At 49.5% G+C, this 26086-nt stretch overlaps 11 protein-coding genes across 11 annotated transcripts; 9 read left to right on the top strand and 2 right to left on the bottom strand.

The window, feature by feature from the left end:
- Positions 1–1268: 1268 nt before the first annotated feature.
- FPRO_02400 (uncharacterized protein) lies at positions 1269–2775 on the top strand (the record flags this gene model as incomplete). Its single annotated transcript, XM_031227503.1, has 2 exons — positions 1269–1455; positions 1673–2775. 2 exons carry the CDS (start codon positions 1269–1271, stop codon positions 2773–2775), a joined length of 1290 nt encoding a protein of 429 aa, XP_031077933.1.
- A 54-nt stretch (positions 2776–2829) lies between these two features.
- On the top strand, positions 2830–3585 carry FPRO_02401 (uncharacterized protein; the record flags this gene model as incomplete). The annotated part of the gene is made up of 1 exon (XM_031227502.1): positions 2830–3585. The coding sequence occupies one exon, from the start codon at positions 2830–2832 to the stop codon at positions 3583–3585; it is 756 nt and encodes a 251-aa protein (XP_031077932.1).
- Positions 3586–3829: 244 nt separating this feature from the next.
- FPRO_02402 (uncharacterized protein) lies at positions 3830–4814 on the bottom strand (the record flags this gene model as incomplete). The annotated part of the gene is made up of 2 exons (XM_031227501.1): positions 3830–4617; positions 4730–4814. 2 exons carry the CDS (start codon positions 4812–4814, stop codon positions 3830–3832), a joined length of 873 nt encoding a protein of 290 aa, XP_031077931.1.
- A 2167-nt stretch (positions 4815–6981) lies between these two features.
- FPRO_02403 (uncharacterized protein) lies at positions 6982–9696 on the top strand (the record flags this gene model as incomplete). The annotated part of the gene is made up of 1 exon (XM_031227500.1): positions 6982–9696. One exon carries the CDS (start codon positions 6982–6984, stop codon positions 9694–9696), a length of 2715 nt encoding a protein of 904 aa, XP_031077930.1.
- Positions 9697–10253: 557 nt separating this feature from the next.
- On the top strand, positions 10254–11279 carry FPRO_02404 (uncharacterized protein; the record flags this gene model as incomplete). Its single annotated transcript, XM_031227499.1, has 1 exon — positions 10254–11279. One exon carries the CDS (start codon positions 10254–10256, stop codon positions 11277–11279), a length of 1026 nt encoding a protein of 341 aa, XP_031077929.1.
- A 585-nt stretch (positions 11280–11864) lies between these two features.
- On the top strand, positions 11865–13969 carry FPRO_02405 (uncharacterized protein; the record flags this gene model as incomplete). Its single annotated transcript, XM_031227498.1, has 4 exons — positions 11865–12176; positions 12224–12638; positions 13412–13491; positions 13541–13969. The coding sequence occupies 4 exons, from the start codon at positions 11865–11867 to the stop codon at positions 13967–13969; spliced, it is 1236 nt and encodes a 411-aa protein (XP_031077928.1).
- Positions 13970–15137: 1168 nt separating this feature from the next.
- On the bottom strand, positions 15138–16208 carry FPRO_02406 (putative alpha/beta hydrolase; the record flags this gene model as incomplete). The annotated part of the gene is made up of 3 exons (XM_031227497.1): positions 15138–15311; positions 15377–15730; positions 15843–16208. 3 exons carry the CDS (start codon positions 16206–16208, stop codon positions 15138–15140), a joined length of 894 nt encoding a protein of 297 aa, XP_031077927.1.
- A 1251-nt stretch (positions 16209–17459) lies between these two features.
- On the top strand, positions 17460–18712 carry FPRO_02407 (uncharacterized protein; the record flags this gene model as incomplete). The annotated part of the gene is made up of 2 exons (XM_031227496.1): positions 17460–17642; positions 17696–18712. 2 exons carry the CDS (start codon positions 17460–17462, stop codon positions 18710–18712), a joined length of 1200 nt encoding a protein of 399 aa, XP_031077926.1.
- Positions 18713–20477: 1765 nt separating this feature from the next.
- Positions 20478–21971, top strand: FPRO_02408 (putative nuclear migration protein; the record flags this gene model as incomplete). The annotated part of the gene is made up of 3 exons (XM_031227494.1): positions 20478–20515; positions 20570–20738; positions 20790–21971. 3 exons carry the CDS (start codon positions 20478–20480, stop codon positions 21969–21971), a joined length of 1389 nt encoding a protein of 462 aa, XP_031077925.1.
- Positions 21972–22997: 1026 nt separating this feature from the next.
- Positions 22998–23333, top strand: FPRO_02409 (uncharacterized protein; the record flags this gene model as incomplete). Its single annotated transcript, XM_031227493.1, has 2 exons — positions 22998–23146; positions 23198–23333. The coding sequence occupies 2 exons, from the start codon at positions 22998–23000 to the stop codon at positions 23331–23333; spliced, it is 285 nt and encodes a 94-aa protein (XP_031077924.1).
- A 642-nt stretch (positions 23334–23975) lies between these two features.
- Positions 23976–26009, top strand: FPRO_02410 (uncharacterized protein; the record flags this gene model as incomplete). Its single annotated transcript, XM_031227492.1, has 2 exons — positions 23976–24379; positions 24434–26009. The coding sequence occupies 2 exons, from the start codon at positions 23976–23978 to the stop codon at positions 26007–26009; spliced, it is 1980 nt and encodes a 659-aa protein (XP_031077923.1).
- Between the last annotated feature and the right edge of the window lie 77 nt (positions 26010–26086).

Here is a 26086-nt window from a genome sequence, read left to right as displayed (position 1 = left end):
GGTATAAGAGTGGCGTCCTCGTCATGAGGTAGCCCATTGCTCAGGCGGCTCAGGCTCAGGCTCAGGCACTTGAGTTCGAGAGAGGCATGGTTCGAAAAGCGTGGGGGTTAGGTCCGGATCCCTGGGTACGTGGTGAAAAGGCGGGGGGAGAGACACGACAAAGACATCCGCTGAGCTCCGGCCGAGAGACTCCGGGCCGAACCGGTGACCTCACACGAGTCAAGAGACAAGAAGTGATCGTGGGGGTCTACAGCGGCAGTTTTCCACTGCAATTGAGGGCTTCAATGGATGAATACGGGGGACGTCTGAGAGGGGAGCACTTACACGGAGAGTTACACAAACGCCACCTTTACGAAATGGAAGCAAAGATGTCGAGCATATTGTAAAGGCTGCCATCCATCACAGAGACCACAAACAGAAACAAAACAGCGATCATCCTCGCAAAAGCAGGTACCGTCCGTTCACAAGTCGCCTGACTTACTCCAACCCCCACGTCCAGCCTGTCCAATAGCACCCGCCAATTGCCGTGTAACACTCAGAGAGAGGAATGCTGAGAGAGAGCGTGGGGGGGAGGGAGCAGCAGAGCTGAGAGAAGAGACAACGCTAGAACGAGATCTTGGGAATTGGGCGTTTTAATTGATGGAATATTCTTGAGGGGGGAGGGCAGGTGATCGTCGTGATCTGATTGTGGTGTTGGGAGAGGCGCAACGGGCCACTGCAGGCCATATTCCTCACGTGCATTTGACGTGGGGGGTTTTATTCTGTGTATGTTCTCGATGTTTATGCTGTTTTGTGTGAATCTGATCTTCGAATGATGGATGCTGCTACTATTTTGGATCTATTTATATCTTGTTTATTCCCGGATGTAGGCGTAGTTGGTGGGTTGTGGAGTGGTCGCATTAGTTACTGACTGCCGATGCTGGTTCGTGACCCTCATAAATCAGCATCGACTGCCGAGATACACTAAAAATCGAGGTCTCTTATCGTTTTGAACGAGAAAATACCAGAATATCGTGATTGGTAACTTGAAACATGGCTTTCGATAGTCAGACCAAGTATAACTACCTCATGCGAAATTTGATAAATCCGTATCCAGGGATAATCGGCATTGCTTTTTGTTAGGTAGGTACCAACCTTAGTAGCCAACCTTCGTTGTAGCAATGAGACTGTCCACATCTCAACAATCCATCAACATCAACATCAACATTGGACTCAACCTCAACCTCTAATATCAACAGAATCGGCAAATAAATTCAAATCTACTCAAGATGCTCTCTCCAGCTTATATGAGCATTTACCAACAATACAAAGCCGACACAGACTCTGTCGCAACATGGCTAGCCAACACTGCTAAAGCGCACGGCTATGAAGCTGAGGCTTCACATGGTGGAGCCTCTGCTGATGCCGCAAAGAAAAAGAAGAAGAAGAGGGGAAATGGAAACGGCAAAGGTCCTAGTAGAGCTAAGAACAAGAAAAAATAAGAGAAGCAGGACCCGAACACAAGGAAATACATCATCAGAGTTAGGGACTCTTTGAGGCTATGGCTAAACATGTGGCTGACACCAATGCCGTTGAAGTTCCTCACATGACTGCTATTGCTTTGGAAAGAGGCATCTGGGGTATGCTAAACAGATCTAACATGTTGATTCTAGTGATGCTGATGGATTCATAGTTCGACGATGGTTCTCTCAGAAACTAGCAAACAGCGGTGCAAAAAGGCATCATCGCTCCGATGCTACTCACTCTCACTTCGTCGAGGCCCTTGAGAAGGTCCGCGGCTATGTCAAACCAATCATGGAAGCTGGTCTTTTCAAGCCAGACGACCTCGACAAGAAGACAGATGTCAAGACGAACCACCCCGCCAAGGGCATGTTTGACGTCCTCAACGTCTACACTCCTTCTGAGGAACTCCTCAACGCCCCTGACATCACGCCTACACCTGAACCTGAGACTCAATACACCGTTGAGGAAGAGGTCACCTGGGAAGACGCCTTCTTCGCCTTCGCCGCTCTTCTCCGCGACTATGATTATCTCAGCCAGGAGATCCATTCGCTCTGGAAGAAGTACGCCAGCGGTGAACTTGACCTCGCCGCTGTGGCTCTAGCTACCAACACAGCATTTGAGTTTGCTCACAGCATGGAAGCGGATATCAAGAAGCTGATGGACGAGCTTGTCCGCGGCATGGGCGCTGCACTTAGGGAGACCAAAAACTACCCTCGTCTCTGGATATCGTGGGCTCTTCAGATGTATCTCGACATCGTCCAGGGTCTTGGAGAGTCCGTTGGGCGCGGGTATGAGCAGTTCAAGAAGGAGAGTCTGAAGATCCAAAAGGCACTCGTCGATCTGCCTAAGACGACTGAGCGCAAGCAAGTCCTTCAAGTGGCGACGCGGTGGAATCACGATCCTATCTTCGATATGAGCCAGGCAAACGCGGAGATGGGCTTGGCGGCTCACGATAGTGAAGAGTCTTCTGAGTTCCACTTCCTTCGTCGGAACCCCATACACTGCGGTCTTCTGATCCATCACATGCGATCTATGCTGCATGCCAATGGTGTCAAGACTGCTGTGCACAGCGGTGGTCTGATGACTACTACACAGCTCTACCAAGCCCTCCGACAGGAGAGTCGTATTCCTGAAGGCCAAGCTTGGGAGGATCTTGAGGGGTTGTGGGGATACCAAGGCAACCCGTGCTTCTTTATTGGAAACCCTCCCACAGATCTTGAGGGCTACTACAAGAACTACTGTCTCTGCCTGGTCACTTCACTCACTAACTAGGCACCAAACAGACGGAGCGCCAAGCCTACTGAACATAAAGCCAATGCACCAAACATGAAGTTTGATGGCTGGGTATCTCTCCCGTTGGACAACCGTATCCGTGTGGATAATGCCCGCGAGCCTTGGACAATTGCTATTGTTGGAGAACTCTTGACCAAGGGTCGTAAGAAGGCAATGATGGATGGCAAGGGTCATATACAAGAGAACCTGAAGCAAAAGGCCAAGGAGGCCAATGTAAGTCCCACAAAGTCCATACAGCAAGTTTTTACTAACAGATCCCAACTCGAAGCAGTACCGACATCTCCAAGTGGTCTCATCGAACAGCTCGCCCAAGTCGTCAACAGCGAAATCCCTCGTATCAGCTTCGACTACTTCACCATGCACAACATCGCCTGGTCTCTCCTCACAGATCTCAAGCGCGCTTTCACCGCCGAAGTCAGCCCCGAGTTCCTCAAATACATACCTTCCGAGGACCAGCTCCCCTTTGTAGTAGGCTATGTCTTCTCGACGGCCGCAGGACACGGAAGCACCGATGTCCGAGAACGCGGGGTGGGCAATGATAGGTTCCTCAACGTGGCGACGGAAGTCATGGACGAGTTCTTACACGAGGGCAAAAGGAAGATTATCAAGGAGGCGAGGGAAACGGAGGTTGAGCCGGAGGATGTTGAGGATGTCGATGTTGATGGTTCCGAGTTGTGGGGGCCGAGGAAGTTCAAGATGGAGCAGTTCAGGAGGGATGGACACTTGGGGGCAAGGGCGAATAATGCTGATGTTGCGGAGCTCATGAGACTATTGCAGATGATGGGTTGATGGTGATTGGAAGGACATGAGCTTTGGGGAGAATAAATGTGCTGATAGGTCTAGTACAAGTACGATACGAACAAGAGCAATGATGTACGACAGTTGATGTTGAACATACTACCCTTGGCACAACTTGCATGTGAGTGACCTGATGCATGAACTCTTGGATGCCCTTGACAGAAAGATAAGAAAGTTCCTATGTTACAATACAAATACACTACCCTGATAGGTATTCAACTCACGTCCAACTCGACTAAACACGTCCTCCGAGTCGAGTCTTCCACGCTAGATAACCAGCATATCCCAGCATACCCGTCAACGCCAACCTCCCCACACCGACCAGTAAGTTCTGATTCGCCCTCTGCATGGTCTTCTTCTTCATAACCTTGCTGTTCCTTCTAAACGTCTCGCCATCATTGAGGTGTGGAAACGGTGCCTCGACCATCTTGCCTGTCTCGGGATCCTGAACCTCTGGTACAGGAACACCAAGATATTCACACAGCGGTCCCCAGCCCTCTGTGATGGTGTACTCGATATACCTATCCGCTGGAATTCTGTCGTGAAATTCTTGGTATTGCGCTTTATACCATGCAATGGCCTTCTCCTTATCATTTCCGTGGTCATACTTCTGAACCAGGGATCTCATAGACTTGCTATACTTGGCCATATACTGCAGATTCGTATCTAGCAGAAAACAATAAATCATAGTGAGTTTAGCAAAGAACCCTTTTGGTGTGGTTATCAAGTAGATACTATTGAGCACACTCTCATACCACTTCTCAGGGTCTCGATTCATGATAATGACTTTAGCTTCAGGGTACAGCTCCGCTAATTCAGGGCCAAAGAACGCAGCAGGAACATCACACACGGCCTGGCAATCGCCGAGCAAGCGATCCCAGTCCGCGCGGGTGAAGGTCCCCTTATCGGCGTACTTTGCTTCCATGGCACGTACCCATTCAGGGGCGCGCGTGGGATTGTTGAAGAGAGTTTGCATGTGGTAGCAATCGTGGAAACCAAGCTGCCACAGCGCGTTACGAATACCTGTTCGGTCTGTTTCAGCTCTCATTTTTCGGGTAGTGGATTACGCGCGTAATTGTTGAGAGAGAGAGGGGGGCTTATCAACCCCCTGAGATAGAACTAGAAGCAGACGTACTCAACGTTCCTGTGCGATGGACGCCACAGACGATGACGCGCATGGGCACGATGCGATCAGGGATGGTGTACGTAGACGTTGGCATTGTGATGGGTGTTGTTTCGCGAGATGACGATGTTTCAATGGTGGTGCAGGGAGATTATTGATGCCCAGATCTTCAAGGGTAACGAGAGGTATCCGTAAGTGATGGCCTAACCTATTTCGCTTCGCGTCAAGTGAACGCGCTTGGGCGTCTGTCTCGGTGAGTTTGGCCTTGACCGAGGGAGGTGTAGACCCAATGAGACTGAAGCTTGTTTATTGGGGATGCTTATCATGCACTAACCAGGCTTGTATTGCAGTACGGAGTACATACGTAGCATAGTACGTTGGCCTCGGGGGGCAAGAAAACATCAGACCTTGATATAGGGTGTCAAAATAAACTCTGCAAAGTCATCCTAAGCTCAGGGCTATATTGCCTAAATTCTTTTGTCATCTAGGATCAAGGCCCTGAGTTTTCTTTCCTCCCCTAGGGATGCTACTAGTGATGCGAGTGAGAACTCTACAAGAATAGAAACAAGATTATTGATGGTGATGAAATTATTAGAAACAGGCAGACAATCAAATCAGATTTGATATCGTGTCTAGAGCTTTCTAGTCCAAGCTTGGCTTTCTTGTATCGGCGCTATGATCCGCTGATGGTGGATGCTCCGGACAAGCCGGTATCGGGTGGATCTCAAGATATGCTCCATTAATGGAGCAACATCTGAGTAAGGGGAGGGCTCAATAGGTTGGGACTTGGAGCCCAAAGAGCCTCTAAACTCTAACATGTGATTACAAGGAATGCTGCGTTAGATATGGATCAGTGACTCGAGATACTGACTCACCATTCAACGACTGAACATTACGCGTCAGAATACGAACCCTCAGTCGATTATGATTGTGAGAGGACAGAGACCGCCTCTGTCAGTATCTGCATCTGCACGTCAGTTCGCATGTCAATCACACCAATCAAGGTAACCAAGAGTGTCGATCAACTGCCAGCCCTGCATGGTCAACGTGGAAGGTGATTCTCTGGTCTTCTTCAGCAATGAAAAGATGGTGTGAACTAAAAATGAAACCATCTCGGGAATATTGTCAATAGTCGGAGAGCCTCAATCCAATTCCAAATGTCAGCCAGAGCCAGTCGTCTCTAGCGCCCAACCGGCCCCCTAACCGATCGCTGCAGGGCTGTCCTGTAGCTGCAGAGCCCATCGGCCATCGTCCCCTGAAGCACAGGGCACGTCAAGGTCTCAGCGGCCCGCACGTGGCGGTGGAAGAAGCCCGCTGGAAGCTCAGAAGCTCTCCCCGTCTAGCTCTTGTCTGGGATGGTCTGGCTTCTAATTATTGTACCGGCAGCCCGGGTGCAGTGACTGAGGGAGGGCGGTCCTTGCTTTTCATCCCACGCCCTCCCCGAACGAGTAATCCGAGCGGTTGATTCCTTTTTTCATGATAACCCAAGACACTTTAACCGGACCAATTGAAGGGCGAGGAGCAGACATGATGAGACAGGTCCAAGACGACAGGTCTGAAAGCGAGGATTGGCCTGCGTGGGTTGAGAGCAAGGGAAGAAGGGAAGAGAAGAGTTTGCTCGGGTCGAAGAGAATTCCGGTATGTTAAGCAATTTTCATCATGTATGACGAGTGTTTTGGTATTCAATGGGTGTCAGATAAGAAACAGTTTTCATGACTCGACGCAAAAACACCAAAAATGATATCGCCAGACCAAAACCAACTCAACAACGTACCACGGATGCCATGACGAGCCCTTTATAAGCCCAGAAACCAAGGAACCAAGCACACCATCATCATCATATCCATCAACTTATATAGCATCATCGCCTCAACAGAGTCAATCAGTGAGCTAAACCTGGCATGTCCCGTCTCGGGCTTGCTCTCGGCGACCCACAGTCCTTATCACGCAAGTTTGCCGCCCCCGTAGCCACCACAACAAGAAACTGTACACTACACTACACTACAGCACAGCGAAGGGTGGGAAAAAACCTATACAGGCCCAGTTTTGTTTTTCTTGTTCTCGCCCCGGAGCGAGAGTATACACAGACACAGAATAAGTAGTATGTAAATCATGCCCCCCTTGATCGACAACATGATCAATCCTCCAAACTCAGTTTTGCCCTCGAGGGGCCAGTCCTTTAAAACCAAAGAGCAACCTCGCTTTTCCCCCCCAATTTCCAGACCCGATATTTTCTTATCATAAAAAATATCCATTCGTTAGTTATGCTATCTGAACAGAATGATAGTGGGAGTGGCAGCGGCGGGAGACCTAGCCAGGTACACACTCCCCTCCGCAAGGAAAAGAAGCGAGTAGGCTTCCACTCCAGCAAAGAATCCTCCGGAGAGAGCAGCGACTCGACAACTCGCCCACAACAAACACGACAGCAGCGTCAGGATGAGGGTGTCTTCTCACCAGCTGGTTCACCGAAGCTAGCGCCTGGGGAATTACCGCCAAATGCGCCGGATGCTTACGAGCTAAGCCTTGCTCTCACAAAGATCCTGTCCGCTGAGCAGGAGAAGAAACGACAGGTTCAGAATCTCGCACCAGACACCCCGGATGGAGGACCAAAGAGGCCGAGACCTGCGCTGAGGAGAAATACGAGCTACGATGATCCTAATGAGCGGGAGAAGGCGGACCAGGCGGAGTCTAGGACTACGGAGAGACAGTATCGATCTATGGCTGATGCTCGACAGAGAGCTGATCGGTTAGCTGTTTCGGTGGGGAGTTATTCTGCCCCTGGATCACGACGGGGATCGCTTGATCTCGAGGAAGTCCCCTCGTTTAAGCCGTTGATCGAGGACTATGATAATCCCAAGGCTTCACCACCAGCTGGGTCAAACACCATTGAAGATGCAGAATACTTCGGCCTTCGACAAAGAATAGCCAACTCTGATCGCTTTCAGCATCACGCTGCCGCTGAGAATCTGGTTAGGTCTCATACCCGCAAGGGGAAACGGGATCTATTCACACAGCATCCCAACGGTGGACCGACATCTGGAACCGCTACACCCGTTCTCCAACAAGCATACGCCCACGACTACGTCCCCCGACCAGACCAGTACCGCGGCGGTATTCTCTCCTCGCTGCTGAAGCTGTATCACGATGATAGAGCACCAGGTAGTGGTATGAACACCCCCAAGGATCCGGGTACACCACTCATGTCGCCGCGTAACTCACCACCTATATCCCGCCCCGGATCATCCAATGGAACGCCTCCTATCCGATCACCGCCTCGCTCACGGCCGACGAGCGGGTTGTTCAATTACCACAAGAACAGACACTCGACGTCTTCGCTTGCACTTACAGAGTTGATGAAGTCCTCGTCCATGTTTGCGGCGCCAGCTTCAGCGAATATCTCCGACAAGTGGGCTGAGCAGATTAAACAGAAGCCGCCGCCCCCGAAGAAGCGCGACAAGGCTCGGATTACTATCCATATCGCGGGCATCATCCAGCGCCATCGATATCTGCTCAAGTTGTGCAGGGCTCTTATGATGTATGGTGCGCCTACACATCGATTGGAAGAGTACATGACCATGTCATCGCGTGTCCTCGAAATCGAAGCTCAGTTCTTGTACCTCCCTGGTTGCATGATTATCAGCTTTGATGATAGCACTACACATACCACTGAGGTTAAGCTCGTTCGTGTACCGCAGGGTATTGACCTCGGTCGTCTTCGAGACGTACACAACGTTTACAAAGAAGTTGTCCACGACAAGATTGGCGTTGAGGAAGCGACGAAACGACTCGACGACGTTAACGCGCGAAAGGATAAATATAATGTCTGGATTCGAGTGTTCTTATACGGTGTCGCATCAGCTTGTGTTGCGCCCTTTGCTTTCCAGGGCCGATTCATCGACTTGCCTATTGCCTTCTTTCTCGGATGTATCGTCGGTATTCTTCAACTTGTCTTGGCACCTAGCAACGAATTGTACGCCCACGTCTTTGAGGTTTCGGCTGCCCTTATCACGTCGTTCTTCGCTCGAGCTTTCGGTTCCATTCAAAACGGCAAGCTCTTCTGCTTCAGTGCACTAGCACAGAGTAGTATCGCATTGATCCTGCCAGGGTACATGGTCCTCTGTAGTTCTCTCGAGCTTCAAAGTCATAACCTCGTCGCCGGTAGTGTACGCATGGTCCACGCTCTCATCTACACTCTCTTCCTCGGATATGGTATCACCATCGGCGCTTCGCTCTACGGCATGATCGATAGCAACGCAACGAGTCGTTCGACCTGCGATAACCCTCTTGGACGGGAATGGTACTTCCTCTTCGTCCCTGGATTCACCATGTGTCTCTGTCTCATCAACCAAGCCAAGTGGAAGCAAACCCCTGTTATGGTCGGGATGGCTTTAGCTGGTTGGTCAGTCAACAGTTACTGCGCTGAGTACTTTGGAGGAAACGGCCAAATCTCCAATATGCTGGGTGCCTTGACGATTGGTATTCTCGCAAACTTGTACTCTCGAATGGGCCGACATGTCGAGAATGGATACTTGGACTTTGTCGACTGGTGGAAGCTCAGGGTTCGACCACGTTATACCAAGAAGAAAATCGACTCGGACTCATGGTCCCTCCCAACCCTCAACGATCCCGAGTCTCGACCTGGAACACCAGAGAAACATCAAGAGCCCGAGAAGAAGCCCCGCAAGGTCGGATACAGTCTTGCAGCTGCGGCTATGCTTCCAGCTATTTTCGTGCAGGTTCCGTCTGGTTTAGCAGCAGGAGGTTCTCTGCTTGCCAGTATCACAATGGCTGATGAGATTACCAAGAACGGAACAAAGGTGGCATCTGACATGAACACAATGGGCAATCTTGAAGGAACTGCGTTCAATGTCTTGTTCAAGGTCATCCAAGTTGCCATTGGCATCAGTGTCGGTTTGTTCATGAGTGCACTGATCGTCTACCCCTTGGGTAAGAGACGAAGTGGACTGTTCAGTTTCTGATCTGAACACACATTCATTTTTCTACTGTTTTTTCATTATGGTTATAGTTTTAGAGCGTCAGTTGTTTCAGGATGGCTTATTACAGCGGATATACAAAAGCAACAAGGGAAATTGCTTGGAGTTTATGTTTTCTTTGTTATACTGGACAGTTACTGGGATTGAAGCGACTGGCGCAAAGCAAGCGATGGGTTTCCTCTTATACACACACATACACAGATATACAGAACTATAGATACGGAACGGTAATGACCGGGATGAACAGGATTGGATATACAGCGCTGATGCAATAATATTTTTTCTTCTACTGAGAAATTGTCTATTTTTGTCTCTGTAAAACATCTCGTGTTGCACAAGTTGGAAGTACACGGAACTCACGGTCTCGATCTCGATCCTTAACTGACAATACAGTGACGTCAGGTTCCCCAACCAACCTCTCATTCCACCATCTTCACTTACTACCCCTCCACCAACAGCTTCTCGAACAACACACAAATTCTAGCCTCAAAATTGGCCAAACCCTTCTTCACTCCATCACCCAACGGCCAAAAACCGCAGGCATGAAGATCCGTTCATCGCGCATCTCGGTCTCAATAGCAAAAGCTATAAGCCAACGCCACGGCAAGTCAAAGAAGGGCATCATCAAAACCATAATCGCCTTCTTCCGCCTCTTTCGTCTCCTCCTCACACGCTATCGCTCCATCGACTTTCTCGCTCTGCGAAAAGAGGTCTGGCAGCTTAATGAAGATGAATACCATAAGTCTTTCCAGACAGAAGAGGAAGACAATCCTGAGCTCATACCCATCGGTGATCTAGGGTACAGTGGTTCTACTTTTTTCACGACGGCTAATGAGAAGTATCTCATCAAATCACTCCCAAGACGCTTTGAGCATGATTTCTTCGTCAAGGAGTTGCTTGATCCGTATATTGGACACATGAAGTTTCAGCCACACAGTTTACTCGTCAGGATCACGGATCTGGTGGTTTCGTCGCAGGCGAGTATCGGTGGTATGATTGGTGCTGCGCCGACACATCACATTGTCATGGAGAATCTACTCTACGGAAAACCAAAGGGCGAAGAAGGAAAGAAGTGGGAGACGTACGACCTCAAGCCCAACGATTACTTCTTCCCTGAACGAGACATCGCAGACGGTGCTCTTGTGCCAAACAGCGTTATAGAGCGTCTCGTCGACGAGTTTCCCGACCAAGTGCGTGTAACACACCAAGCCAAGCAAGAGCTTATATCACTACTCTTCGCAGACTCTGCACTCCTCGCCTCACGCAACGCAGTGGACTACTCTCTCTTCTTGGTGCGATACCCTCAGGGCATGGAAGTTCCAGTTGTGGAATCAGACGCAGGACGCTGGCGAAGTGGTGTTGATGATGTTGATGGGAAGTGGACGTATCGATGTGTTGTTCTGGACTTTTTCTGGGCGAAACATGCTTTCCAGGCGAGGGCGTTGACGAAAATTGTCAAGATCTTTAACAAGGTTGCGCACAAGGGACCGATGAGCATCACGGCGGATCCGGAGGAGTATCGGGAGAGGTTTATGAAGATGGTGGATGAGATGGTCGTCGAGGGGTAGGAATGCGGTATTTCTTTGGTTTGTTATTATTGCTCATGGGTTATGAAAAGCATGGAGTCGGAAGGGATTGCTTTGTTTCTTGATGATGATGATACCACTTGTCAACCATGGTGGATAGGGTCCTTTTTACGAGTAATGATTCATGATCTCAATGGTTCCTATAATTGAGGAATATTTACTAGCATCTCGGCGGTAAATGTGAACAATACTTTTGTTCGTCCTATGAAGGAGAAGCGCAGGCGAAGTGGCGATAGTCTTCGTTGTCTCGTCCCTGAATCCACTCAAATGACACTACTCCCAAACTACTTTAGTCTTCTTGACTTTCAAATTGTTGACATTTCCAAATCTCGCCTTCATATCGTGAGTATCTAGGATACGATTGATGGTAGAGTATAGCTCTGGACGAAAAAAACATGAACGATGAGTCTATACATGCAGGACATGTTCAGTTGTTGCTATGGACGGTCACCACCAAAACTCTTCCCTGAAACTTATCTCACCCGAGATCAAATTACAGCTGCCCCAACCCCCAAACCTTCACAAGCTACTAATCACCCTCTTCAACGCTCACAACCGTCAATCAAGATGGCCTACTACTGCACAGACTGCGAAAAACTCTTCTACGCCGGTAGAAAGGCTCGCGACCAGCATTATCAAGTGACAGGGCACGCCTCATCAGCATTCGAGCGCGATTCCTGTAGTGACTACTTCGAGGACGAGTATGATCGTCATCAGCATATGAATCTTGAACAACATTGGCATCGAAATGCACCTGAGTGTCAATTCTGCGGAGATAGAGCTGTGGCGCAGCCTGAGATCAGGGAACATGAGATTGAACAGCATTTTCATCGCGCGGACTGCAATCGTCAGTCTATGAACGCCAATTGCCTCCGGATGGTCAGTTCATGCCCAGTAGTTGAATGAGTGGTAGCTAATCTGTTCAGCATTTAAACTCCAAGCTTCACCGCGTATCAGCAGTGAAATGTCCCTTCTGCAGAGCCACCTGCAACACAGCAACAGGTCTATCCCATCATCTAGAACGAGGTTCATGTCCTCGCGTTCCCATGGACCGCAACAAACTCTACCGCTACATCAAGAACCGCGATCATCGTAGCCTCATCACGAACAAAGAGCTAGCATGGCACGGCGAGAAGACGTACACCATCAATCCAACTGCAGCGTGGAACCCCTGGTCCAAAGCGTTCGAGTGTTATCTATGCTACAAGCTGAACATGACCCTGACTGGCTTGAAGAAGCATCTTGAGTCGCTGAGGCATCAGCAGAGTTTGTATCATTGTGTGAAGCGGTCTTGTGGGAAGGAGTTTAAGACGTTGGCGGCGCTGATAAATCACCTTCAGAGTGAGAGTTGTAAGATTATGAGATTTCAGCAGGTGCAGAAGAGTATTACTACTATTGTTGATCCGCATAAGATGATAGCTTTGCCATAAGGGGGTGGAAATGCTTGTGTCGATGTTGTGTATTCTGCTTTGGGTTGGGTAATCGGCCGTCGATAGGAAGACGCTGTTCTGAGGTCGGTTTGGAATGGGATATTGTATCAGTTGTATGCCTTAGGTAATAACATCTGTCTACGGTACCTCTAGTAGGCAACCAGAGAAGTTTTAAGCCCAGATACTCCCTATATCCTCCCTAGTTCCCTGGCAGTGCCTGAGTGACTAGGCTCCCGTCTGCTGAACTGCACTGGGCTTCACTGAACACTGCCAAACACTCACTCGTACAGCACGCCTTGGGAATATCGGACGAGACATAACCCTAAGGCCACCCACCAAGTTATTATTGCCAGCCTTTTCTCGATTTCACTCGTCACGTGAACCCGTTCCCTGGTGCCTAGGTACTCCTTTCCCCCCCCCCCCCCCTCAACTCCATCTTCTCCCGTCCGCTTCATATCCTCCTCCCAACTTCCCCTTCATTTCCAAGAAAAAAAAACTAAAAATCATCTTGACCACTACCTGACACGAACATGTACTCCTGCGGGACCTGCTAGAGGCAGTTCCCTGCAGGACAACACTCTCGGGACCAACATTGCGAGGCAACTGGGCACTTCCCACCCTGCTGGGAATGTAACGGCTGTGGCACTGGCTTCGGTGGACGTACAGAGCTGAGACTTCATGAAGGATTCTCCTGCCGCTACTACCACGGATCTCGCTATGCGGACTATCATCAGCATTTCTCGGGCTTGCACATCCCTACCCAGGTTTGTTACCGTAGGCCAACGAGACATAAACAAACACTGACTTGAGTAGCAGTCGAACCCCATGATACAGCGTGGTCAGCACTGTTACAGCGTGCCAGGAGTTGCCTGTCCCTTCTGCTCGGCGCGCTACAGTTCTGCCAGTGGCGTCGTCCACCATCTGGAGCAAGGTGCTTGCCCTAATGTACCTCTGAACCGTGGCACTCTACGCCAGGAAGCCAGAGGCAGGGACCCCAATGCCGCTATCTACAACAGAGTTCTCGTGTGGCGGCAAACAGTATATTATCAAGCAACAGCTGACGTCTACAACACTCACTACGGACAATACGAGTGCTACTTCTGCGGCGCTCTATTCAGACAGCTGTCGAGCCTGAACCAGCACCTGGCCTCTCCTCGCCACCAGCAGGAACTCTATTACTGGCCCATCGGAACTCCTTCGTGGTCCAACCATCAGTATTTTGGAACGGGGTATTATCAATGATGGAACATCATGTAACATGTATCAAGAAGGGACATATCCATGACACACAGGTTGTCACATAATCATTCGGTCATGTCATTCACTCATAGCAGAATCAGCCAGGAGGTTCATCTGCTCCCTGTACACTACTTAGCTTTTACAAATACTCGGTTCTTCTTGGCCATTTTTCATCTCGCCGACATTTCTCTCGTCGTTGACTAGTGTCTTGACTCGTGGAAGCAATTAACTCAGCCACTCACAGATACCAAAAGCAATGTGAGCAATCACAATGCTACATCGAGTTGCATCAAAACTGAGGCTGACATTTTATATACTAAATAGGTATGATGCTGTGGCAACATGCAATGAAAGCTAGCGGCTGACAATGATCGACAACCACCCACCGATATCGCCGCTGTGAATAATAACCATCCGCGGAACCTCCATAGTTTCCGCCGAAGTCCTCGGATGATATTAAGGCTGTGGATTCGCATATAACTAGAGCCATTCAAGCGTGGATTCATAGGCTGAACGGAAGTCTTGAGGCTCATCCGCGTGTTTAGTCTAGCAGGCTATCAAAATAGGACTTGGACCAAGACTTGAGGCTCATCGGACCTTTTGATGCGAAGGAAGGGTTACATCGATGGCTTGGCCTTTTATCCGACAATTGATCGTTCAGGGTCCGTCGAGAAGAAATTTTATTATTCCCGTGCTTGGCCGGTGGTCAGCTTATTAACCATAAGCAGTTACTACGTTATAGAGTCACGCTCGGTTACTTAGATGACAACATACGATACTGAGACAACTGACCTCTACTCACGGCACTTGTTCCCTGTTTCAACCATAAGCTATTGACAAATCAGAGAGACCTTAATACGACGTCCCATCGGAAAATTCTTCTCGTAAGCTTCAGCCTCATACGTTCTCTTCTCAGGAACTCGAACGATATTTGATGGAGCCACTAACTAACACATAGTTCGACGCCGTCCCGCCCGTTGGGTAAACCCTAGTGCCCGGCCCCATACTCGTCGGGGAACTTGTTAAACCCGTGTCCGGGGATGATTTTGTTGAAAGAACCAACAGCCCAAGTCAAGCCCGGATGACAGTAACAGTGGAGGATGTTGGGGAAACCCTTGGTCATAGCAACAAATATCAATTCTTCAAGAGCTATGTTCTATTCTATCTTATCTTAAGCATACTTGGTCACCATCTTGAGAATGGCCTCGTTGATCTCCTTGGGGTTAGTAGCGCTCAGGTAATGACCACCGCCCTCGACAAAGTCAAGCGTAGCCTCAGGGCTGGAAGTGAAGAGCTTGATGTGCTCAGTAGGAACAGTCGTGCCAAACACAGGATCAGCAGTGCCCTAATGTCACAATGATTAGTCTCCGCTTAACTCAGTGGAGGTCAGCTTATCTCTTTTTCACTCACCTGAAGCCAGTAAACGGGGCACTTGACGTCTCGCAAGCGGAGAAGCAGACCATCCCTCTCGAAAAGGTTGACCACGGCGATCCGCAGCTTCTTTCGGCCCTCGTCCCCGCGATAGACCTGCTTGAGCGTCTCGTCCCAGAACGCGAGCGTTTCAGGAGATGGGTTGCTTCCGAAGCCTACCGACGAAACGAGACCGCGCCAAACGTCATCGACGACAAAGTCAGGCGTGGGCGTAGTGCTGTGCCAGTTCTCGTAGAAGGGGCCAAGCTGAGTCTTGGGGTCCCAGCAGCCTTTCTCACGAGACTCGGCGGACTCGTAGTCCATGGAAGTGCCAAGCGGGAGAACGCCGAGGATCTGTTACGGTGGAACGGGTGTGTGTAAGTCAGGGGGGCTTTAACGTAACCGGGTATGAAGACAAGGCCACTGCCGAAGTGTGGACTTGTACTTCTTGGGAGAAGAAACGTACCTTTTCAGGGGCTAGGAGAGCCATGCGAACGACGATCCAGCCGCCAGCGCTTGTTCCCAGGGCGAAAGCCTTGTCGACGCCAAGAGCTTCCATGACCTGGAGGTTCATGATGGCTGAGTCCCAGTAGGTGAAGTGCTCTGACTTTGAGCTTGTGGCGCCATGGCCGAGGGGTTCGATGGCGAGAAGGTTGATCTTGTCAGTGAGTTCCGGGGCAGAGAACTGTGCTTCAAAGAGAGATGATGTGGTGCACATGGAGTTGACGAGCACAAGGGTAGGTTTGCTAGAGTCGATGCCAGAGCCCGAGACGCGATAGCCGGCATCGATGCCTCCAAGGTGGGGAACCTTGATAGTAGATTTGGCAGCCATTTTTGCAAAAGATTTTCAGTTACGGCACAGTGTTGGGGTGAGTTAACGGTTCCTGGTGTGATGAATAGAAAGGTATGGAGGTAGACTCTTGGTATGGTTCCGAAAGAAGAGCTAAAGAACTGGGCTATGTACTTCTCATGGCAACCCACCGATGCAAACGTGTGTTGTACCTAGCGACGATCAGGGGGCTAGGACATGCGCAGAATTGAGTCGGTGGCCAGACCTTGATCCGCAAGGGGATACTTCTCCGTGCGATGGACGGCGCCGTTCCGCGCCGGACTTGGGGCGGAACCGGCGGGAGGTCCGCATGGAGAAAGAGCCTAAGAAGACTATAGTGATCAGACACTGAGAGCGTTTAGAGAACGGGCCGGACCGTCGAGGTTATTCTGCTGTGTAGTCTGCACCAACAAACGACTGTATGTTGGTTGAAGACATCACATACTTTGACGCGCGGAATCACTCTGCATATTGTTTCGTTTCACACGTTTTTTGTCCCTCGGCATTCCCCACATTCTGAAACTCATTGGTGAGAAATACGTTAGAGTGCTGACAGGCACAGGGATTGAAACACCGCCGACGCCACGGCGCAGGAACGACTATTCCCGAGCCAAAAGACAAGAAAAATTCTTATGCATATGATGCATCAGAAGGTGTGCGAGTTCCTGAATCAGTCCCCTGCTGGTAAATAGGTGTGATGCTACCCTATGAGCAAATCTCTATCAAATGTCGTGTAAGCTTGCCACTGCGTGATCGGCCAGTCGGCTCACTTACATAAACCCCTGTCAGTTTTATATCCGAGCTGAAGCATGACTCTGCATGAAAGATGTATCATGAAAAGAATGATATTGGACGAGTTTGAAGATAGCATGATGGACTCATTAATAGATGTCTCACTATAGCGTCTGTGTCTCGTCTTACTTCTTCATATGTCTACCGATGAGAGTAAAGACAGGGTGGAAGACCTTTTCCCGGCTGTGCGGAAATGAATCCACAACCACGTTCTAGCCTAGACGTCGAGTCCTTACCCAACTGATACCAGACCCTTGGGCCCCATTGCTTTTTCCAGTCAAAGTCATGTTCTATTCTTCTTTAGGCTGTAATGTGAGCTGTCAGATGAGTTTTGACCATGGGTTCCACTCCCTTGATACTCACTCTCCTGTGAATAAGACCTTATGCTTTTTAAAAAATACTCCGTTCCTTTATTTCATTAGCTCTTGTTCTCTTTTGTTCATTATAACCACTCTTTTGATCATGGCCGAGTCTCAGCTCCCAGGCCTTCCTGGCTTCGACAAGCACAACATCCAACCATGGACTGTCGAAGTCGTTGTTTCCATGACCGTTTTGGCGTTGGTTTCTTGTGGCCTTCGGTTGTATAGCCGGCACTTGAAGGCACAGAAGCTTTGGTGGGATGACTACGTTATTCTCTTCTCCATGGTAGGTACACTCACAGTGTGTTATGCTAGATGCAACCGAGTCTAACAGTTCAGTCGTGGAACTTGGTCGTTGTAGGGTTCATCTTCGCCATGCACGCCAACGGGATGGGCATTCACGCAGATAAAGTCCCTCCTTCGCAGATAGTCATGATGGCCAAATGGCTAGTTGTCGCTGAAGTTCTATACGCTTGGAATCTCGGCTGGACGAAGCTGAGTCTTTTGCTCATGTACTACCGAATCTTCCGCGTCCCTTATTTCAAGAAGATGGCATGGCTCGTTGGATCTTTCGTCTTTGCTTGGGTCATCACCATTACCTTTCTCTTTATCTTCATCTGCATCCCAGTTGCTAAACTCTGGTATCCCGATCTTCCTGGACGATGTATCAACCAAGTCGGAACATGGATCGCCAATGCCGCTTCCACCATTTTTACCGATATTGTCATCTTGTGTTTACCACTACCTCCTATCTGGAAGCTTCAGCTCGGCAAGTCTGAAAAGCTTGGTCTTACAGCTGCCTTTGCCATAGGCTCATTCGTCGTCTTCGCCTCGGCCTACCGAACCAGCGTTCTCTTCACCTACACCAGCACTGATCCAAGCTACACACTCGCCCCTACAGTAGGATGGACCGAGATCGAAATGTCAGCCGGTATCGTCTCAGCAAATCTCCCAACAATGTTGCCAGTTCTCAGACTCGTCGCCAAATTCACCGGCCTCAGCAGCTTCGCATCGACAGTCCGCAGTAACGTCAGACCATCCGGCGACAAGTCGACAAAGGGCCTAAAGTCCCACGAGAACACCGGCGCTGGCAGGAGTTCCAACGGCTCTGCATCGACGAACGCGTTCTACAGGCTACCAGACGATAACGACTCGACTGATTTGATCAAGGGGCCGAAATTCACGGAGACATCAGCGCCAGTCAACACTAAACTAAGACCTGATGTCGAGGGCTTTGAGCTAACTACTACGACATACAACGCCAAAGTCGACGGTGGGAACTCGAGCAGTGAGGAGATATTGCAGGGCATAAGAGTGCACCGAGAGTTCCATCAAACGACTGCACGATCACCATAACCGAACGAGTCCGGATCAACGGAAGTCAACACATTGTCATGTAAACTAGAGACTAAAAGCAGGCGGTAATGTTAAGAGGCGTTTGTATTTTTCGATTAGATCTAATACCCAATAAACAAGTCCTTCTTTTGAGACTATGCCAGTTCCTCCAACCTTGCATCTAGAAGTTACTGTGCTGACCGGAGGAATATCTTCTGTTTCCAGCCTAAATAACGATAAACTTTGAACCATCACACAAATCATCGTCCCTGTCGATCTAAACCTAGCCATCAACCATGCGGCTCCACGTCAACATTCCTCAAGGCTCACATAGCCGACCATTTCCGCAAAGGTTTCAGCCTCTTTGCTCTCACTTAGCCTAGGGCAGTCTTTCGACATCACCATGAACTCATCGTGATGTTTCAACTGGTGGATACGCGCTCTATATTGGGATTATTCGCTTGGCACACTCCCCAGAAGATCCAACTTGGGAGAATCAGGAGCCTTACTTGGCCTGAGCGCCGAACAATGCTTCGCGCGATCGTGGATGCCATGTGGTAGGAGGATTTAGCGAGTTCGCGAGTCTTGATGGATGGATGTAACCTATATCCACCTGGGAATAGGGACACATGCCTGTGTGTTTATTCAGGGAACAGGGTAGTAACTATTCACTACATAGATTGGAGCTTTTTATCTATAATCCAACAACGTTGGATTTATAAATGTCTTCGACTTCGAGTCCTATGGTTTCTGGCCATCTATCTTACAAGTTCAATACGAAACACAACCAGGGAATGAGAATACGGTTGCGAATGACCAGAGGACTCAAAATAGTTCCAGCAATCCCGAAAACAATCCTTCTCTTTCAGCCATTTCATATCAGCTCCATATCTCTGTTCTACCTACGGCCACGCTATACATGGCCATGACGGCAGAGAATCAGAGGCAGTGCTAAATCTTGCTCTTGTGGAAACGGTTTAAATTGTGTTACAGCCGAGAACCAAACTGGACTATGTGTGTGAGACATGCTCACATTATTCTTGGTAGCTGCTTATTAGCAGAAGCTCACAAAAGACAAAATATTGGTGTTTTCACAAATACGCACCCATCGCTTGATTCTGACCTCACTTGGTGGAATAAGTCTTTTATAGCATCCAGATTCGAGGATGCAAAACAATTATGAATAATGCCCTTAATTATAGGCCAACTTACATAAAACTTTCTATTATTTAGGATTGATTATAAAATTTACTATTTCCCCTACCCGGTTCAAACATCTATTCCGTACCGAATATGTTATACATATTCTAATTGTCAATGCAGCGATACAGGGTAGGGCTATCTTATCTACACGTGATCTTGGGCAGCGGCTCATCTCAGGCTAGCTGCACCGCTCTTTGGATATCCGATGTTGATGCCCCTGGCGAGACCGTGTTACTCTGCGCAGCGCATTTCAATGAAGCCGGTTTAGCTGTTGATATTTCCTTTGTCCCCCTGCGTCTTACCGCCTTCAAGCAATCCCCAATCAAGCGCCCCATTGGTCAACAATTCCACAGCAATCATCTCTTTCTTCAGCGCATCCTCCACAGACACGTCACGAAACGAACGAAGCTCCCACCAAAACTTGCTGCCGCCCCTCCCCCGCCGTTTTTCTCCACGAAACCCGATCTCGCATACTCCTTTTTTTTCCCCCAACACCAAATCAACTCTTGGAAATACAGTAGACACAAAGATCTTGGGTCCCCTAGTGCTCTCCTGAGCGGAGCGATACAAAAAAACCGCCATCATGAGCCGGACGTTGACGAGCCGGCAGGCAGAGGAGCTGTTCGTACAGGGGAGCTTCTGGAGCTTTGATTTGCCCATCTGACACTGCTGCAGGCATAAATCCATCATCGCCTACCTCGCCGCAAATAACCTGCAAGAAAGCGCCAATGCCATGAGGACGGAGCTCAGTCTTGGAGAGGATGCTTTCGATACGGCTACCGCGAAGAAATACGAGACGCTGCTGGAGAAGAAATGGACAAGTGTCGTGCGGTTACAAAAAAAGGTACAGCTGCAGATGCGCGTGCCGTAGCGTTGCTAATAGGGAGATTCGCAGATCATGGACCTAGAAGCACAGAACCACGCCCTCCAGACAGAACTTAATAGCGCTACACCGACATCTCTCTCTAACCGAAGAGGAGATCCATCTTCTTGGCTCCCAGCTGGTCCTCCACGACACGTCCTTCAATCGCATCGAACGCCCATCAACTGCGTCGCCTTCCACCCGATTTTTTCGTCCATCGCATCTGGAGACGAAGATGCCACTATCAAGATCTGGGATTGGGAGTTCGGCGAGCTCGAAAGGACGGTGAAAGGTCACACCAAAGCGGTTCTCGATCTCGACTACGGTGGCCCGAAAGGCCATACACTGCTTGCGTCTTGCAGTTCCGATTTAACCATCAAGCTATGGGATCCTTCGAACGAGTACCAAAATATTCGCACACTACCTGGTCACGACCACAGCGTGAGCGCAGTCCGATTTATACCCTCTGGAGCTCCTGGGGCGCCGTTATCGGGAAATCTGCTCGCGAGCGCTAGCCGAGATGTTACAGTGAGGATATGGGATGTGACGACAGGATATTGTGTCAAGACGATAAGAGGACATGCCGACTGGATTCGTGATGTCGCTCCCTCGTTGGATGGAAAATACCTGCTATCGACTGGCAACGATCGAACAGTGAGACTCTGGGACATTTCAGTGCCAAATCCTGAAGCCAAGCTCGTCATGATTGGCCACGAGCATTTCGTCGAATGCTGCACCTTTGCGCCACCAGCAGCATACTCTCACTTGGCTACTCTAGCCGGCGTAAAGAAGGCGCCTCCAGCAAGCAGCACGGCGGAGTTCATGGCGACCGGTGGTAGAGATAAGACGATTAAGCTGTGGGATGGTCGAGGAACCTGTATCAAGACCCTGGTAGGTCATGACAACTGGGTTCGAGGTCTCGTGTTCCATCCAAGCGGCAAATTCCTTCTCTCGGTATCCGACGACAAGACGATTCGATGCTGGGATCTGAGCCAAGAAGGAAAGTGTGTCAAGACTGTTGAAGGAGCGCACGAACATTTTATCACAAGTCTGAGATGGGCGCCACCTATTATCAAGGACAAGGGTCCGACTGAGGAGGCCAATGGCGATGTGGGCACTCCCAAGAAAGCGGCGGCTGCACCTCAAGACGTGCAGATCCGCTGTGTCATTGCTACAGGAAGTGTAGATATGTCTCTTCGAATCTTTTCGCGGTAGTTGGATACAGCATATCTGAGTATTGGACATAAAACTAGAGGAAGCTGCTCACTATGACCCCATGGCCCAGCGATGTGCCAAAGAGCACGATGCCGATGCCGGTCGGTACGGCATGCCTCAGCCCTCAACAGAGATTCCCTTCTATCGAACGGCCGGAACCATCCCCATCCCAACCCGTCTCGACTTTTGTTTTTACGGGCCCAGAAAAGGCGTATTTCTTTTTCGCCAGGAACCGACACTCCCATCTATCAAATCATAAGCATATTTTATAACAAAACAACAAACCAAGACAAAGCCTCCTTTCTACCGATGGTCCCACCCGTCAAAATGCGTCTGGTGCATGGGGATTTTACGAATAATGTTTGATACCCAAGCGATATGAGTTAGGTATGGACAGTTGATCTGATGATTTGCTGTTAGGAGTGGAGGATGAGTGAGTGAGTGAGTGAGTGAGGGAGGGGGGTTGGGAGGGAAAACTTTTGGGAAAATAGCAGGCATAGACGTTAGGGGCATCATAGAACGGAAATTTTACGTATTTATTTTAATTATTGAGCGAGTTAAGAGTCTGTGCTGTACCAAATGGCTTTGTGATGTGATTGAGCAAGTCAGAGCCGTTGACACTTGGTGTGATGATATGATAGAGCCTCATGACGGATTTCTTGAGGTAGGTGATGTTGATTTCGTCTTTACGTTCAGCCACTTCTTACATAAATCGACACAGTTATAACGTCTGACTGTTTAATTAGTGCGCCTCGCAGTAGAAATGTCCTAATTATTCTACAGAAATGATGAAAGTGGTCGATTGCAGGCACGCATCAATGACGCCACGATCAAGGAGTCCCACTGTTGTTGATTCACCTTTGGCGGCCAAACATGTCGATTAGAACGTCATCAATAATTTGGACTTGCTACAGTGATAATAAGCTCGATATCCATACTCTCTTGGTAGCTGTTCTGCGATACCCAATCTCACCTTGTCAACCTCTGGAGCAACAAGGAATCCTTCTTCAACAACACATCTTCAATATGTCTGCACGCATTGTTCGATCTTCAATGGCCCTGAGGCCTTCTCTCTCCACCCAACGAGGGTTCCGCACCACGAGATTACTTCAACATAACGAGAAGGAACCCATTGGACCAAAATCTTACGAGAAACCCGAGAGCAAGGTTGATAAGTGAGTTATGCGCAGGCAGTAGAGTTGAAGAAGTGGCTGATGATGAGATAGCTCGCACATCGTCATACTGGGAGGTGTCGGTCTCGCACTCGGGGCATTTTTCTTCTTGCTTATGGGGAAGCCTGAGAAAGCAAAGGAACAACCTATCGATGGCACGTCAAAGCCACACGAGAGAGTTCGGGGTTAGCAACGTGGATATGCTGGGTATAAAGATCGATAAGGAACAGCGTATCGAGGGTGTAGAATCCAAGCTCGTGAGCCCCAAATAAAGAGAGAGCGCGAGAGAATACGAGATACGAGAGAGTCTGGGGTTAGCAACGTGGATGTGCAGGGTATAATGATCGGATGGCGTAAGCGATGATTAACTTTGAGAGGGATAAGAAAATAGGTCGTCGGTAACAAACAGAACCTATTACAGAGCAGCTCTAACTGCATTATCTACCAAATCAATGAGGCAGGTCGTCATGTTACGGCATCTCCGCACCTATCACCAAAGAGCTCACATCCCTGTCAAGCTCGCCGTAGGATCTAGTTTACAGCCTCAAAAGAGGCAGCCAAGCCAAAGCTATGCCTCTATTCGTCTGTGATGTGATATACACGTGCGTGTCGCAGTCGACGGACCGCGTAATCAGCACACGACGCGCATTGGGATCACTTTCAGCCTTCTTAGGCGTTTTTGTCTCCCGCTATCAGCCCTACTACTGGGAATAGGTAGGCAGTGATATAAGTTATTTCCCATGGTTATATAGCTGAAGCTTGCACTCAGTCCATCTGACAATCCCCCACTTCAACGACCCCTTCTTACCACCGCTACCTTTCCCCACATACAATGGACGGAGACGGCTTCTCGGTTATTTCACTCACCTCACTCGGCTCGAGTATTTCTCACCGCATCTTGTCCAGCGCCGAAGAGCTCAATGAATTGAACACTGCGCTTCAAGTCCCCGACGAGCGATTGTCCTCGTTCGCGACGAGGCTGTATCAGCTCCATCAGCATGTGGGAGTGCTCGAGACTGCGCTGAACAGCGCCAGTGCTATCTCGGGTAGACTGCAGACTACGATAAGTCATAGTCTTGGATCGTGTGATGTTGTCGCGACCGTGTTGAACAAGCAGATTATGAGACTGCAGGCCGAGACGCTGCCGTTGCTGGATGAGGTGTTTTTGGTGGTTTACAGTGATGCTGTTGTTGCGTTCTCTCGGCTCTTTGCGTTCTTTGCAAAGGTGCTGTCGATGTAAGTGGTGCTTATCTCACTGTGTGGTGTGAATGTTTATTTATGATGTGCTAGCAAAGTTCGAGATGATCAAGATTCTGCTCTCGATACCAAGAGTGGAAGAGAGATATTTGATCACGTTAACAGAGCCTGCCAAAAAGCTTCGCAGACCAAGGATATTCTCTTCACTGGATCGCAGAACGACTCTTATGCCTCGAGTAGTAAAGGACCTCTCCCAGGCGATATCGAACCTCCACCCTATGAACCAGCACAGCCTTCTTCAGCTCAGTCGCCGAGCTGCGAATCACCAAGCGGATCTTCCGGTTTTTCTAAAGGTCTATCTTCGTTGACAAACTCGTTCAAGGCCATGACAGCTGGTCTCTGGCCCAAGCCCGATCCTCTATCCACTGCCCTTTGTCAAGCTGCTCTTCGCGGAGATGTTCAGCAAATGAGCGGTCTACTTGCACAAGGAGCGAACATCAATGGACGAAACGGAGAGGGCAATTCACCTCTAGGCTGTGCTATCTTGGCCAATCAAGAAGACGCCGTGCGGTTCCTCATCGGTTCTGGTGCCGACACCAACGGCAAGGACATGAAGATCCCACCGGTCTTCCTGGCTGCATCAGTTGGAAGCATTGGCGTTGCAAAGATGCTCATCGACCAGGGCACATGGAACGTCAACGCTGCCAGCTGGTCTGGACAATCATACTTTGTCGACGTATGCAACAGTGAGAACCTGGAGGGTATTCAGCTTCTTTTGGACAACGGTGCCAAGCCAAACGCCACGAACACCTCCGGACGGCCAGTTCTTGCCCAGGCTGTCAAGAAGGGTAACTTGGAGCTTGTCAGGATGCTGCTTCAGCATGGCGCGAATCCAGACACTAGTGATCTCTCGGGTAATTCGCTATTATCTATTGCCGCGAGTCAGGACCGTATGGATATGATGAAGCTTCTTCTTGAAAGTGGGACAAATGCAAGTTCAAAGAATCTGAGCGGATTATCTGTACTAGCAGACGCTATCGCAAAGAGAAAATTAGACATGGCAGAACTGCTTCTAAAGCACGGGGCCAATGCCAGCGCAAAGGATCTCGTCGGCCATCCAATTCTCGTCATCGCCCTCCGCGACAGCAAACTCTCACAAAACGAGAAAGTTCGAGTCGTCAGAATGCTTCTCGACCACGGCGCTTCGCCAAACGTATCAGACGGAACTTGGGGCGTCGCAGCGATATGCTTCGCCATGGAGACAGGCAACACGGACCTCGTGAAGATGATGCTAGCAGCTGGCTCCAACACGAAGAAGAAGATGAGCAGCGGCGAGACACTTTTGCTATACGCTATTGATAACGGGAAGAGGGATCAGGCCAAGCTTCTTCTCGAAGCTGGCGCTGATGCTAATGCGGCGGATAAGAAGGGCAGAACGCCGTTGATGCAGGCTATTTCGAGGAGGGATACGGAGTTAATAAGGGTTCTCAAGGCACATGGAGCGGACATGAATGTAGGAGGGTGTATTTCACCGGCTGAGTTGGCGCAGTCGATGGGTGATCTTGAGATTCTGCAGATACTGGGCTTTGGGTCTTCTTCACAGAGAGGACCAGCTCGAGCGCATTCACCGCCCCCGCCTGGGTACGATGCGGCTATGGGCAAAGTATAAGAAACAGACTAAATAAGCGGTTGATACCCCTGAATAATAATTAATATTTCTATTTTCCCAAAACGCCATCTATGTCG

The sequence above is a fragment of the Fusarium proliferatum genome (genome assembly GCF_900067095.1).
Source record: "Fusarium proliferatum ET1 genome assembly, contig: FPRO_scaffold002, whole genome shotgun sequence".
Classification (NCBI taxonomy): Eukaryota; Fungi; Ascomycota; class Sordariomycetes; order Hypocreales; family Nectriaceae; genus Fusarium; species Fusarium proliferatum.
The sequence above is the reverse complement of the archived record's forward strand: the minus strand, read 5'-3'. Positions and strand labels throughout refer to the sequence as shown.